Source organism: Schistocerca piceifrons, chromosome 11, assembly GCF_021461385.2.
Source record: "Schistocerca piceifrons isolate TAMUIC-IGC-003096 chromosome 11, iqSchPice1.1, whole genome shotgun sequence".
NCBI classification, from domain to species: Eukaryota; Metazoa; Arthropoda; class Insecta; order Orthoptera; family Acrididae; genus Schistocerca; species Schistocerca piceifrons.
The window spans coordinates 89332050-89349037 of record NC_060148.1 but is presented as its reverse complement, the minus strand read 5'-3'; the positions used below and the strand labels follow the sequence as shown (position 1 = coordinate 89349037).

General features: G+C 39.6%; 1 protein-coding gene across 1 annotated transcript in view; it reads right to left on the bottom strand.

Moving 5' to 3' along the window:
* The window catches only part of LOC124720522 (zinc finger protein 771-like), a 106555-nt gene extending 90355 nt beyond the window's left edge, over positions 1-16200 (bottom strand). The window contains exons 1-2 of the mRNA XM_047245881.1: positions 15889-16200; positions 15668-15811 (exon numbers count right to left, since the gene is read on the bottom strand). Of these exons, the coding sequence (XP_047101837.1) occupies positions 15668-15709 (42 nt within the window). The 5' untranslated portion in view covers positions 15710-15811; positions 15889-16200. The remainder of the gene's footprint in view (positions 1-15667; positions 15812-15888) is intronic.
* Between the last annotated feature and the right edge of the window lie 788 nt (positions 16201-16988).

Here is a 16988-nt window from a genome sequence, read left to right as displayed (position 1 = left end):
TTGTGAACCGCTTCTACTGCCCTTCTTGTATGCAAGATGTGACCTGTGCCTTTTTCCAAGAACTGGGCACGGTGTTTTGTTCGAGGGATCCACGACAGATTATAGGGAGAAGAGGGGGCTAACTCAGCTGGAAATTCAATATAGAATCTGACAGGGCTTCCATCAGGGCCTGGAGCTTTGTTCATTTTAATGATTTCAGCTGTTTCTCAACACCACTGGCACTAATACTTATTCATTCATCTTTTCAGTGGTCTGAGGAGTAATCAGGGCAATTCTCCTGGGTTCTCCTTTTTAAAGGAACATTTTAAAACAGGTTTAAGCATTTCAGTTTTTGTCTAGCTACCCTCAATTTCAGTTCCTGTCTCATTCAGTAGGGACTGGACACTATCTTTGGTGCCCCTCACAATCTTTACACGTTCAAATATGATTGATGCATGAACAGAACAACAAAATCATGAAGTCTGCATTTTGCACTCTACAAACATTCTGTGAGTGCCCCTCTGGTTACATGACACATTCAAAGAGTGATCAGGTACATACCGCACCTTATGTAGCAACATCCTGTCAGAGGTCACCACAAAAACAATGATGCTTCTTCTGAGCTGTGCCAGTGGTCATGGCAGTGTGGGAATGTAAACACAGTCCTCAGTGTATCCCAACAAGAAACTGTCACAAGGTGTCAGATCAGGCGACCTGGAGGTCCAAGGGAACAGAGCCCCATCATCTTCACCACTACACCCAATCCACCGATGTAGAAGTTCGATGTTTAGGTAGCAACAAACATTGATGCTCCAGAGAGTTGGAAGATGAAATTCTCAGAATCAGCAATCAATTGTGGCAAAGAACTGCTATATATTAATATAAGATGTCCCTGCCACAGTCTTCTAACAGAAGAAAAATGGCACACACAGCTTTGTATGTGACATTTCCCAAAAGACATTAAACCTTTGTTGAATCTTGTTTGGGCACTACAATTTTATGAGGATTTTCGGTGCCCCATACTCTCATATTCTGGTCGTTATTCTTTCCAGATAAATGGAAGGTTGCTTTGTTGTTCAGTTATCAGCTTAGAGGTGAAATGTTCATCCATAAGTGATTCCTCAATTAAATAAAAAACTGAAGGCACTGGCCATAAATTTCCGGTTCTAACTGTTGCTTGATCTGTTGATGGTACAATTTGAAATGTAGCCTCCATTGCAAAATCTTCCACACAGTTTTCTGTGAAATTCTAAGTTTGTGGCTTGCACAGACTGTTGATTTTTTTGGACTGTGAACAAAACTTTCCCTCACCCTCTCCATGGTTGCATCTGGCACTCCTAGCTGACAAGTGCTTTTCTGTTTACACAGACAACTAGTATACCTAAACAGTCAATATCAATGCACAATGGCCTCCTTATATGGCAGCTGTTTTCCATAATTCCTTTTGAATAAATATTACACTGTTGTAATGGATAAACATATCACATATTCCAACACACAAAACCTATTTTGATGCTTTCTCACAACTTTGTCAAGGTATTGCACTCTTAACGCCACCTGGTGGGCACGAAGCCAACTGGGTGAGTTTACAGTTCTATTTATGCACTCAGTCATATTTGTGCATATAATACTTAAGAAAATATAGAACTTTGAAAATGAATTAATGTAGCATTTAGAGATGACCCGTACTTGTTCAATGCATTTTTTTATTTTGATCCTGGACAAAAAGTTATTTAGATTAGAAACTAGAAAATCTGAAAAGGGAAATGCAAAGGCTCAATCTAGATATAGTAGGGGTCAGTGAAGTGAAATGGAAGAAAGACAAGGATTTCTGGTCAGATGAGTATCGGGTAATATCAACAGCAGCAGAAAATGGTATAACAGATGTAGGATTCGTTATGAACAGGAAGGTAGGGCAGAGGGTGTGTTACTGTGAACAGTTCAGTGACCGGGTTGTTCTAATCAGAATCGACAGCAGACCAACACCGACAACGACAGTTCAGGTACACATGCCGAAGTCGCAAGCTGAAGATGAACAGATAGAGAAAGTGTATGAGGATATTGAAAGGGTAATGCAGTATGTAAAGGGGAACGAAAATCTAATAGTCATGGGCAATTGGAATGCAGTTGTAGGGGAAGGAGTAGAGGAAAACGTTACAGGAGAATATGGGCTTGGGACAAGGAATGAAAGAGGAGAAAGACTAATTGAGTTCTGTAACAAGTTTCAGCTAGTAATAGCGAATACCCTGTTCAAGAATCACAAGAGGAGGAGGTATACTTGGAAAAGGCCGGGAGATACAGGAAGATTTCAATTAGATTACATCATGGTCAGGCAGAGATTCCGAAATCAGATACTGGATTGTAAGGTGTACCCAGGAGCAGTTATAGACTCAGATCACAATATAGTAGTGATGAAGAGTAGGTTGAAGTTCAAGACATTAGTCAGGAAAAATCAATACGCAAAGAAGAGGGATACGGAAGTACTAAGGAATGACGAGATACGTTTGAAGTTCTCTAACGCTATAGATACAACAATAAGGAATAGCGCAGTAGGCAGTACAGTTCAAGAGGAATGGACATCTCTAAAAAGGGCCATCACAGAAGTTGGGAAGGAAAACATAGGTACAAAGAGGTAGCTGCGAAGAAACCATGGGTAACAGAAGAAATACTTCAGTTGATTGATGAAAGGAGGAAGTACAAACATGTTCCAGGAAAATCAGGAATACAGAAATACAAGTCGCTGAGGAACGAAATAAATAGGAAGTGCAGGGAAGCTAAGACGAAATGGCTGCAGGAAAAATGTGAAGACGCCGAAAAAGATATGATTGTCGGAAGGATAGACTCAGCATACAGGAAAGTCAAAACAACCTTTGGTGACATTAAAAGCAATGGTGGTAACATTAAGAGTGCAACGGGAATTCCACTGTTAAATGCAGAGGAGAGAGCAGATAGGTGGAAAGAATACATTGAAAGCCTCTATGAGGGTGAAGATTTGTCTGATGTGATAGAAGAAGAAACAGGAGTCGATTTAGAAGAGATAGGGGATCCAGTATTAGAATCAGAATTTAAAAGATCTTTGGAGGGCTTACGGTCAAATAAGGCAGAAGGGATAGATAACATTCCATCAGAATTTCTAAAATCATTGGGGGAAGTGACAACAAAACGACTATTCATGTTGGTGTGTAGAATATATGAGTCTGGCGATATACCATCTGACTTTCGGAAAAGCATCATCCACACAATTCCGAAGATGGCAAGAGTTGACAAGTGCGAGAATTATCGCACAATCAGCTTAACAGCTCATGCATCGAAGCTGCTTACAAGAATAGTACACAGAAGAATGAAAAAGAAAATTGAGAATACGCTAGGTGACGATCAGTTTGGCTTTATGAAAAGTAAAGGGACGAGAAAGGCAATTCTGATGTTACGGCTAATAATGGAAGCAAGGCTAAAGAAAAATCAAGACACTTTCAAAGGATTTGTCGACCTGGAAAAAGCGTTCGACAATATAAAATGGTGCAAGCTGTTCGAGATTCTGAAAAAAGTAGGGGTAAGCTATAGGGAGAGACGGGTCATATACAATATGTACAACAACCAAGAGGGAATGACACGGGTTCCCAGGTAGATGCCGTGTTTCTTGACTTCCGCAAGGTGTTCGATACAGTTCCCCACAGTCGTTTAATGAACAAAGTAAGAACATATGGACTATCAGACCAACTGTGTGATTGGATTGAGGAGTTCCTAGATAACAGAACGCAGCATGTCATTCTCAATGGAGAGAAGTCTTCCGAAGTAAGTGTGATTTCAGGTGTGCCACAGGGGAGTGTCATGGGACCGTTGCTGTTCACAATATACATAAATGACCTGGTGGATGACATTGGAAGTTCACTGAGGCTTTTTGCAGATGATGCTGTGGTGTATCGAGAGGTTGTAACATGGAGAATTGTACTGAAATGCAGGAGGATCTGCAGCGAATTGACGCATGGTGCAGGGAATGGCAATTCAATCTCAATGTAGACAAGTGTAATGTGCTGCGAATACATAGAAAGATAGATCCCTTATCATTTAGCTACAAAATAGCAGGTCAGCAACTGGAAGCAGTTAATTCCATAAATTATCTGGGAGTAGGCATTAGTAGTGATTTAAAATGGAATGATCATATAAAGTTGATCGTCGGTAAAGCAGATGCCAGACTGAGATTCATTGGAAGAATCCTAAGGAAATGCAATCCGAAAACAAAGGAAGTAGGTTACAGTACGCTTGTTCGCCCACTGCTTGAATACTGCTCAGCAGTGTGGGATCCGTACCAGATAGGGTTGATAGAAGAGATAGAGAAGATCCAACGGAGAGCAGCGCGCTTCATTACAGGATCATTTAGTAATCGCGAAAGCGTTACAGAGATGATAGACAAACTCCAGTGGAAGACTCTACAGGAGAGACGCTCAGTAGCTCGGTCCGGGCTTTTGTTAAAGTTTCGAGAACATACCTTCACCGAAGAGTCAAGCAGTATATTGCTCCCTCCAACGTATATCTCGCGAAGAGATCATGAGGATAAAATCAGAGAGATTAGAGCCCACACAGAAGCATACAGACAATCCTTCTTTCCATGAACAATACGAGACTGGAATAGAAGGGAGAACCGATAGAGGTACTCAGGGTACCCTCCGCCACACACCGTCAGGTGGCTTGCGGAGTATGGATGTAGATGTAGAATAATAAGAGTGGACGATCAAGAACGAAGTGCTCGTATTAAGAAGGGTGTAAGACAAGGCTGTAGCCTTTCGCCCCTACTCTTCAATCTGTACATCGAGGAAGCAATGATGGAAATAAAAGAAAGGTTCAGGAGTGGAATTAAAATACAAGGTGAAAGGATATCAATGATACGATTCGCTGATGACATTGCTATCCTGAGTGAAAGTGAAGAAGAATTAAATTATCTGCTGAATGGAATGAACAGTCTAATGAGTACACAGTATGGTTTGAGAGTAAATCGGAGAAAGACGAAGGTAATGAGAAGTAGTAGAAATGAGAACAGCGAGAAACTTAACATCAGGATTGATGGTCATGAAGTCAATGAAGTTAAGGAGTTCTGCTACCTAGGCAGTAAAATAACCAATGACGGACGGAGCAAGGAGGACATCAAAAGCAGACTCGCTATGGCAAAAAAGGCATTTCTGGCCAAGAGAAGTCTACTAATATCAAATACCGCCCTTAATTTGAGGAAGAAATTTCTGAGGATGTACGTCTGGAGTACAGCATTGTATGGTAGTGAAACATGGACTGGGAAAACCGGAACAGAAGAGAATCGAAGCATTTGAGATGTGGTGCTATAGACGAATGTTGAAAATTAGGTGGACTGATAAGGTAAGGAATGAAGAGGTTCTACGCATAATCGCAGAGGAAAGGAATATGTGGAAAACACTGATAAGGAGAAGGGACAGGATGATAGGATATCTGCTAAGATATGAGGGAATGACTTCCATGGTATTAGAGGGAGCTGTAGAGGGCAAAAACTGTAGAGGAAGACAGAGATTGAAATACGTCAAGCAAATAATTGAGGACGTAGGTTGCAAGTGCTACTCTGAGATGAAGAGGTTAGCACAGGAAAGGAATTCGTGGTGGGCCACATCAAACCAGTCAGTAGACTGATGGGACAGCTTGTATAGTGGCAGTGACATATTTGGCATATACTCATATGAACCTGGGTTTTCATGACAGTATGTTGCTTATCCGTTAAGTTGGAAGAATCATCTGCCAGATTTCTGTAGAAAAAAAAAGCCATTTGCCTTTGCCTTTAAAATGTTACCTATCCTACTAGAAAGTTTAAGCGTAGTAGAGAACAGAACTCATTGCAGAGAAAACAAATGAAGCTCTCAAGAAAGTTTACAATTTGTTAATAATTTGGAGAACAGCTGCTTAGAAGAATATTGGGGCAACGAAACTGCCATTTATGCTGTTTTTTAAAGAATTACTGATATGTATGTAATTTATTTCTTCAAGAGAAATACATACTAAAAAACAGCCAAACTTCAACATTTATTTTTCATATTTACTTTACTTTTTGATAGATTACCAATTTTACAATAATGATGAGAGAAAGTATAATTATCCTCCAAAGAAAAAACTGTGAGGTGAATTTTTGAGCAATTTCTTCTTCTTGAGCTTACAAAATTTCTCGCTCAACCAACAAACATGACATATTTCTAGCAGAATTACAGGAAACTGTGAAACCTAATCAGTATGCACACGAAATTACCTAAATATGATTATATTGGCTCAGCCATTCACAACGGCAGCTGTTATTTTCGCTAATATTTCTTTTGAAATAATTCTATAAATTGACAATGGAAGGCAGCACTAGTCAAGGGGCACATCACGAGATGTCTGCACATTGTTCTCATACAAAATGAGTCCAGTTTTCGAGCAATAGGTCGCTCGCATGTTGAGAAAATCGTGGTCCGACCTATACTTGGGTGCGGTCCTTTTAACACAAAGCTACAGCCTGAGCTATGCTCAGGATTGTTCTCCGAGGTGTTAACATGCAACGAAGTGACACTAAACGCAAAGAAAACAGCTGTCATGAAATTCAGTTGGTAGAGCGAAAATTGATGGTACACTGAATGTATATGGTACCATTGCAGGCAATGTAAGAAGGACAAAACTTCTTTGAATGAGTGTTGATTCTCAATTAAAGTGGTGTGCACAAACAATGATACTTGCAAACAGAATATCATCAGCATGTTACGATCTCAGACTACTGTCATCAGTGTGTAACAACGCGACAACTTTTTGTTGCACACTATTCACATTTATATCAAACTTCTACGGCGTTTTCCATTCGTTTGGCCTTATAATTTCTCATGAAATGTATTTGCAAATTGAGAATATGGTACCACAACAGCTACACAATCCACTGGAAATGAATCAAAATTTGTGGCAGACCAGGATTCGAACCCAGATTTCTCGCTCATCCTAACGGTTGCCTTAACTACTTTGGCTACCCGAATATGTTTGCTGGGCAGACCCAAACTTCCATATGTGCCAGTTTCTTCTTTCCATGGTGCTTGCAAAATTACGTGATTTCTCCACATAGAGAGACTTATTTAGTTTTCTCATCAGGCTGCCTTGGCTTTGGCATGGAATACATCAGGCCTGTGCCTGTAAAAGAAAAGTTCAATGCAACAGTCCTTCTGACACCCACAGATGTCTTAAGGAACACTGCATCAAACTTTCCAGACACTGCACTAATGTACTTGTAATTTCTCCTGTGCTCCATACTTGGAACAAGATGCTCCAGTTATTGACAAACAGTGGCTGCAGTGATTGCCATCATGCGAGAGACTGGAATCGAGACACACACAAAATCCTAGAAGAGTAATTCATAATGTAACTAATTACAGTCACTGATACATTCTGAACTCATTGTAAAAATGAGACCGTGGTACTAGTCATTGGCAGGAGGTTCAAATACGAAAAGGACAGAAAATTATGTACCAGTCTTCTACACACCACCTTCAAATTAACAGCTGGGACTGATCTTATTTTTTGCAAGTTTACGAAATTTAACTTCTAATGTCACACATTGTGAATTGAATTAGATGTTGCGAAATTATTGAAAATTGCTTGCAGAACATCAATAATCACTTCACAATTTATTTTGTCTGCGAAACAAATTAGTGTTTACGATTTGCTAACATACAATGTTGCCATATATTTAAGACATAAAATCTCCCACATCTATATCCAAACAGAATGGTTTTAATACTAACAATTGATAGCATTCAATCATTTTATATGCTACACACACCTCAAACAACTTGTTTTGAGAAACAAAGGTCTCATCAGGTTATCAAACTCAGGTGATGAGGTTCCAACACTAACAAGTCTATCAACATATTTGCAGCATTCATAAAATGAAATAGAATTAAAACACAGTGGATAAGTTTAGAATGTTTTTACTGTCTATACTATTTACCTAAACCAATGTATTACAGACTGGCGCGTCTACCTTAACACCCTACCCTCATTCTGAACTCACTGTTTCACTCATCATGGAGGGATGCAACCTCAAGTTTTCAAGCTAGAAAATGGGAAGTTGTGATTCACAAAACGAAAACATGGTCACTATGCTCCTGATGTCAGCTAATAGTGTGTGTAGTAGGGGTTACCAGAAGTTGCGATTCTACCCATCTACTTTGACCCATGACTTCATCAGGATGGCAGACAGCATATACAATATGGCGACCAAGACACCACTCATTACACCTGCAAACAACACATATATAACACATGAAATAATTTACTCCAACAATAAAATGAGACTCAAGGACAACTGCAGGAAGTAGAGAGAAGGTTTTGGGCACGAACGAACTAAATTTACGAGAATATGATTAAAGAAAACATTCCATCACAAAAACTAATCGAAAAATCATGCATACAAAATTGTATCATAAATTTCACTTGATCGATATGGCACCTAAAACAAAGCTGGCAGTACCAAAAATCAACACAGTCAAATATTCAAATTCATTATCCACACCTTCACATACCCTGTCTATATAAAACAAAGTACAGCAAAGCAAAACCCATTCAAACAACTAATATAAAAACATAACATAACCCATGACGGTGAATCAATATCCAAGATTCTCACCAACCACGGCAACCAAACATTAACAAGGAAAAATCCGAAATTCCTGAAAACCTACATAATGTATTACAGTATACACATATACCATACATACTAAAATAACAAACAAATAAAACCACCCAAAATTATTTACCAACAAAACCCACTGTAACATAAATCTAAACTGCAAAACAAACACAAACACACACACATACACAAACACACACATTAAATAATAAAGTATAAAAACAGTATGCAAACTCAAAGCAGCTCACTAGCAAACCTGCACAAACTCTTCCAATAACTTCATACACTCAGCTAACAATGTGAAATGACTCACTAAGATACCTAACAAACAACTTCAAATAGGCAACAACTAACACAAGAGAGGACCATTGAATACTGAAACACTCCTTCTACAAACACAAACCAATTGGGGATTACAGAAGTGTCCGATTCCAACCGTCTGCGTTGACCCATGAAGTCACCAACATGGCGAAAACAACAATTCTCAAGTTCTCCAATATGGTGCCTATGACGTCATTACATAGACACAACAACAAACACGAGCATACATATAAAACTGACAAACAATCTCTCTCCAAAAATATAATCAAACTAACAGGACCAGCGTGGGAAATTGGGGGTTTTTGGGTGGGGACACACTAAATATAAACACATACAGACACACACCACGATCCCAAACCACACAAAACGATGACATAAAAACACCACAAAATTCCCAAATTCCGCTACACTTACAATATCAACAGGAATCAGTCACTTCCTTTCACATACATAGGTCAACCGCAATTGTCGATACCACAAAATAAAAACCAACTACTACAAAAATTATAATCACTCCACAACTATCGATACCACAAAACCAACACCGAAAACAACAAAAATTGGAATCGGGCACTTCCCTTGACCTATATAGGTTAACAGCAGCTCACGACACCAAAACACACATAGCTACGACGACACATTGGAATCGGTCACTTCCCATGACCTATACAGCTCAAATACTACTGAGAATACCAAAAAAATTGAAATCGAGTACATCCCCTAAGATACATAACACGCGAACAATAGGCCCAAAAAAACCACTACTTACCATAAAAAAAGTTCCAGCACTACACACTAGCCTCCAACTCGCATATTCTGCTTGCATACTCCGTATTTCACTATCTCTGTCACAAGCCCAAAAAGTTGCAGAAACTCAATGACGGACAACATGTCGTCCCCCATTTCAGTCCGCAGACATGCACACTTAATCTTACAAGTCATATCCATACCTAACAAAAGAAGCCACAAATTGAATTAAACGACTTACAGCACGACAAACAGCAAACCAATAACATCAAACGACACTGTAATAACATACACACAATGGAAACTTAATTCTTAGCTCATTGAAACTAATTTCCGTTCTATTAACAGTCATGACCGATAAATGCACACTTCAAGCACCGACAACCAAATAAACCCAATACACCACATAACATGCGGACCATACACGCACCACCAGAGGACACCACCAACCGTAACAAGACGACATCTACAGACACAACACACTCATAAACTAAACTCCACGCCGTCATGACGTCACACAACACAACACCCTTACGTCACAGGTCAAAGCCGACGGGTGGGATCAGATGCCTCCATTGACCTACCAACTGAAAAACATTACGCAACCATAATGTCATACGACACAGTTATGTTGTGGGTCAAAGAAGACAGGTGGAATCACAGCTTTTGAATGACCTGTGTTGTGGTACATTATGTGTAAAAATATCAGGTAATATCTGTGTACAGACTGTGTGGTTACTGCTAGTGAGGAATGAATGAACAGTGCAGGAGTGGCCTTTTACATTATTAAATAACTTCTCTGCAGCACTTAGACTTAGAGAATGTGACTGCACTGTTCTGGATACAATAGCCAGGTATTCAGGAAGGTGGAGGCTCTAGTATTCATCTGACCATCCTGATTTAGATTCTCTGTGGTTTCCCCAAATCACTTCCAAGTAAATGCTAGCACGATTCCCATTATGAGGTTATGGCCAACTACCTGGCCAATCCTTGTCTTAGTAGACTTCCAAATACAGTGGAGACCTGATAACAAGACTAGTTGCTGTTGTAAGTCATTCAGATAGTAAAAAACCTGGATGATTAAATATCTGAAGAAAAGAGATTTTTTTGTTATTTACACTGTGTCTTAGTATGGCAATCTTTTAGTTACACTGTCAAATAGTTATATTTCTATAGTTAATATTTAATGTTAGATGTTTATTCAAAACAACAAGAACAAACTAAACTTATTAAAACTTACAAAAATAAATATTTATTAAGAGATTAGAGAAATATTTTTGTATGTACTTGCATATTTTCTTAAAATTACTGAAATAATGCAACCTTAATCATGAAATACCTAAAAAACTCACATAGGACAATCACTGTAGTTTAATTTTGTTTAAAGTATTTGGTAACTGTCATCAAACATAAACATTTTTTTCTCTTCATTGCACTGCTGCATCACAAATCCAGATTAATTGTAGTTAACTCACACCCTGTTTTTTGAACCATTTGAAAGCTGTTTCCAGGGCTTGAAATGCTTCTGCATGGAATGGTTCTGCATCATTTTCTGCACTTCCATTTTCTTCTGTTTCATCTTCTTGCATTTGCTGTTGTTTGTTTGCCTGCAATAATTTTTCACCAAGATCTGAAAACCTTGAGCATTACTGAGACAACTGAGCCACTCTTTCACATCATCAGCATCACACTCATAGCATATTCATATGTTTGTCATTAGCTCTGTTATATCCTCGAAAAGAGAATCATCTGTATCGGTTATACAATTTTTCGATTTCGTCACCACCTTTCTCTGTTTACTCCTGTCTTCACTATCACGTTTCTAGGTGTACATCAAAGCTGAATCAGTATTCTTCTTAATATTGCTTCTTGTAGAAGTACCTACACCATGCTTATCAGTTAACTTATGACCACTTCAGACTTTTTGAAGGAATCAAAATTGTGCTTTGACATTTTTAATAACAGACATGACACAATGCAGCGACATAGAGATTGGCAACTATCTAACTAAAAAAAAATGACAAAAATTATTTAATTGGATAGATAAAAAATCTACTCATTAAGCAGCAGCAGAACACACATATAAAAGACTGTTGTAATAGGCAAGCTTTTGGAGCCAGTGGCTCCTTCTTCAGGCAGAAGGGTTGAAGGGGAAGGAAGAAGGGTGAAGGAAAATGACTGGAGAGGTCTAGGAAAATGGGTAGACATTGGAAAAGCCACCCAGAATCACAGGTCAGGGGTGACTTTACCATACAGGATGAGAAGGAAAGACTGATTGCTGGGGACTGCATCAGACGAGATTTGAAAACCTGGGATCTTAAAGGTGCAAGACAGGGTAATATGCAAGACAGAGATTACTACTAAAACACCTTGGACAAGTTACTAAGGGTGAAAAGCTAAGTGCATTGTACATAACAAGTGGGAGGGGGGCAGTGAGAAGTAGACGGGAAAGACAATGAAAGATGTAGAAAACTAAAATGGAGTGCAGCAAAGAGTAGTTACAGTGAAGAAATGCTGAAACGGAAGAAATTAATGTAAATTATGGCCAGGTGGGTGGTGAGAATCAAGGACATCTTGTAGTGCTAGTGCCCACCTGCGGAGTTCTGAGAAACTGGTATCTGGGGGAAGAATGCAGATGGTGTGTGCGGTGAAACAGGTGCCGAGGTCACAAATGTCATGTTGTAGAGCATGCTCTGCAACGGGATATTTCGAGTTGCCAGTTTACATCCGCTGCTTATGCCCATTCATCATAACTGATAATTTTGTGGTAGTCATGCTGATGTAGAAGGCCGAACAGTGTTTACATAGTAACTGATACATGACGTGTAGTTTCACAGGTGGCGCTCCCTTCTGTAGTACATGTTTTGCCAGTTACAGGGCTATTATAGATGGTGGAGGGTGCATAGGGCAAGTCATGTAGCGGGAATGGTCACAGGTGTAGGAGCCACAGGGTAGGGAGATGGGTGCAGGAGCAGCATAAGGTCTGACAAAAATATTGCGAAGATTGGGACATAACATTCGTGACCTCAGCACCTGTTTCACCAGACGGGCCATCTGGATTCTTCCCCCAGACACCAGTTTTTCAGAACTCTGCAGGTGGGAACTAGCGCTGCAACATGTCCTCGATTCTCGACACCCACCTGGCCGTAATTTATGTTAATTTCTTCCGTTTCAGCATTTCTTCACTGTAACTACTCTATGTGTCACTCCATTTTAGTTTTCTACATCTTTCATTGTGTTTCCCGTCTATTTCTGACCGCCCCTCTCCCACCTGTTATGTACAATGCACTTAGCTTTTCAGCCCTATTAACCCTTATTAACTCATCCAGTGTTTTAGTAGTAATTTCTGTCTTGCATATTAGCCTGTATTCCACCTTTAAGCTATCAGGTTTTCAAATCTCATCTGATGCAGTCCCCAACAATCAGTCTTTCCTCCCCATCCCATATGGTAACTCTCCCCTGACCCGTGGTTCTGGGCGACTTTCCCGAAATTTGCCCCTTTTCCTAGACATCTCCAGCCTTTTTCCTTCTCCGAAAGCTTGCCAATTACAACAGTCTTTTACGTGTGTGTTCTGCAGCTGCTTGGAAGAGTAGATTTTTTTATCTGTCTTAATAAATAATTGTGTCAAAAATAATGAAACGCAAGGGGCAGAGTTCATGCGAGGGATGGGCAGATAATACTAGCACAACATGTCCACGCATGCACGAACTAGACCACAAATATATTTGCTCATGGTTGATAATCCAGATAATTGTGAATACATGTAACTGAGGTCCGGATGATCAAGTTTCAACTGTATGTATGTGTCTGTTTACATGTAATTATGTTTTTTAATTTTTTTTTTTTAATTCTAATGTTCAATATTGTTGACACAGTGATACACAGATGAATAAAACTACTACTACTACTACTACTACTACTACTACTGCTATACTAACTGTAATGCTTCACTTTTGTCTGCAAGCTGATGTTTTGGAGGGAGGGTGGAGGGGGGAAGGGGGTTAGTAGGTTGTGAGTGAGTTGTGAGTTTGTTTTGGTTGTTTGTTTTTTTTTGTGTGTGTGTGTGTGTGTGTGTGTGTGACCTAGTGCGCAGCACTGTTGTGGTAAGTAGTCTATTTTTTTTTTTTTTGGGGGGGGGGGGGGGTATTTTTCGTGTGTTATGACGGTTGGTGGGGTATTTCTGTGTTTGGTCGGTGGTATTTACTGCATGTGTTGGTGGTTAATGTTTTAGTATTAGCACTTGGGCTTGATTTAGATATCTTTGGGGAAGTACTTGATTTAAATTTTTTTGTATCGTTAGTTGTTTTTACGCTTTATAGGTAATGGGAAATGTCTGATTTCAATGTGCTCTCTTAGCTACCTTTGTTTTAGTATCATGAGCTGCTGTTGATCTATATAGGTCAAGGGAAGTGCCCGATTCCAATACGCGGTCGTAGATATGTGTTTTGGTATCCTGAGCTGCTGTTGACCCTGCGTGTTTATATGTATTTATATATACTTTGTCCCCATTCAAAAACCTCCAATTTCCCTTGTTTGTCCTGTTAGTTTGATTACATTTTTGGAGGAAGATGTGTGTGTTGGTTTTTCAATCAATTTTCATGTTTGTTGTCATGTTTACATAATGGCGTCATAGGCGCTATATTGGAGTCGTTGTGAATGGTCGTTTCTGCCATAATGGTGATGTCATGGGTCAAAGCAGACGGGTGGAATCGGACACTTCGGTAATCCCAATCAAAAATCAGAACAATATACTCCACAAGTTAACAGGAACCATCTTGGGTACGATTCCAATAGTCTTCAGCTGGTCACCAAGTATAGCGCTTTCATATGCAGTCAGAGACTATTGCTGTTCTGGCTAAAGTTACTTCTACCCTGTTGACACTCGCACTCGTGCATACTGAATCAGATCAAACACGCCAGGGCAAATGTAGAGCATCAACAGGGACAGAAGTCCTCCTTTGAATGTGACTGCAGTGAAGAGCAGTGTACAGTACATCACAAAACATTTGAATGTTCCTAGATATCAATGAAAAAGACAATGGAAAATCTTCACAATTTGTTTGCAGTAGCTTCTTGATGGATTTCAGGCCTGGACTTCAAGCCCTGGACCCATTATGAACTTCAAATTGTATCTACCTGTGTTGTATTGTATATATTTGTTGTAAATAGTTGTCCAATGTTTCTCCTGTTATCGTATCATAAATAAATAGCTTTTTGTCTGTGTATACTCATTGGGTACATGTGGGATCTAGCTTGCTTATTCAGTTTCGTTTTTTTAAATAATGTTATCAACAATGTTGGATTTAAATCCATTAATTGTAACCATCATTTGTACTGTGTTAAGGTTCTGGTTACGGTCTTTCTTGTGAAAAGGTGGTGGTCCATTTCTCCTTTCACTTGTGACAGGCAGACTCATCTGTTACAAAATGAGAGTCAAGGGGAGGAAATGAATAAAAGTGAGGCACACTTGATGCTTGTTCAGCTTCCCACAGCGAGTTATACGAAAGTAAGAAATTTACAACTCCCTCCATTTTTGGTAGTGTTGACAGACTTAACTGTAGCACAGCCCAAGGTTTAGGTTAAGCTGGATAGCATGGCTGTAAATTGGCGAAGCCAAAAATTGAGAACGTGGAACACAGGCTTTCGTTATCAGACTGGTCTGTAGCCTAGTGTATTGTAGTCTGATGTCTACGTACGCGCCGTATTAAACGCAATTTGTATTACTTAACGCACTTTCCGTCATTAAAACCGCAAGGTAAATTTTATAAAAATGTGTGAAAAATTAAACATGATACATTGTTAAAGCAATGCACGCTACACAGTAATTTTTCAAGTGTTCCTTGTCTTTTGTTGCTGGATTTTTTGGCTCGTTCCATGTCCCTGAGGTGGTTGTTCTCCATGCTATATACGGAACACGACGAGTGCAAGAAAAAATTATGAAATGAAAAGGGATCCATTCTCACCGTGTCGACCGGCGAGAAAGCATCCAGTGGTTCTTCCTTCATGACAAATCGAGGCGGCAAAGCGTGCGCTGTCGCTTAGTATTCCCGGATGTCAGTTTCTTTTAATCGGCTTGTATTCTCATACACTGCTGATAAAACAACACACTTGAATCGTCAAACATACATACCATGATTCAAAGTGAACATTGTAACACAAGTAATTAGTGTGAGATATCACTCACAGATTTACACTAATTAACGTAGCTGCAGAAGATATAGATTTATGACAATTTTATTTTGAATTCAACGAGTACAAATAACTACAAGCGTTTCTATGGCGTAAAATATCGTCAAGCCAAGGATAAGGTGGCACTTTGTATACTTCTGCGTCTGTTAGGAAGCACTTGTTGGACGTCTACAATACTAAATAAATTATAGTAGTGTGTATTTTAATCCACACCCAGCACAGTCGCCAACATATGGGCATAACAAGGCAACGGGCCAGCGGCACATGGCATAAATAAAACTTCAGTCGTTCTGTTTCATTTACAAATTTCCACAACGCCTCTCTACATTCATCTGTTCCTGCAAGGCACTTTGGATGGAAACATGTTTTGCCAACGTCCGAAACAATGAGATATGCTCAGTACTACGTATACAGACCACCGAATCGCTTTAGTTAGTTTCAACGACGTGACGTAGATGTCCCTTTGCGTCGATGCTTCGTATGATAACTGGCATTTGAAACACATTTTGCAATATTTTGCCGTAGTGCACGATACACAGCTTGGAGTTCAATGACTCTGCTTTTCAGATGTTGGCGACGCGTCTTGTGATTTCGACTGCCATGGAGTGGAAAATTTGACAGCTACAGTCAGCCTGTCACTAAAGGGGAATGAAATTCACTCGGCATGAAAAAAGTAAAATTTTGTATTTTGTCAGAAAAAGTAAAATTTATTCGTTAATCAGTCCTGTTAACGAGTGAACTGTTTTATTGTCCGCGTCGCTTCGTCTGCTTGTATCAAAACTCGTTTGTATTGTGATGTACTGCAAAGTTTCGAACTTTAGCGTGCGCGGTGATATACACGTGCCATTGTTGTTATGATATGTAAATTGATATCGATAGTTTTTTGTTTACTCCGTTGTGTTGTTATTACTCGATGGTTATTATGTGTTCTGACTTGTGTAGCCGGTATAGGTGACCGAGCGGTTCTAGGCGCATCAGCGCGCTGCTGCTGCTGCGGTCACAGGTTCGAATCCTGCCTCGGGCGTGGATGTGTGTGATGTCCTTAGGTTAGTTAGGTTTAAGTAGTTCTAAGCCTAGGGGACTGATGACCTCAGA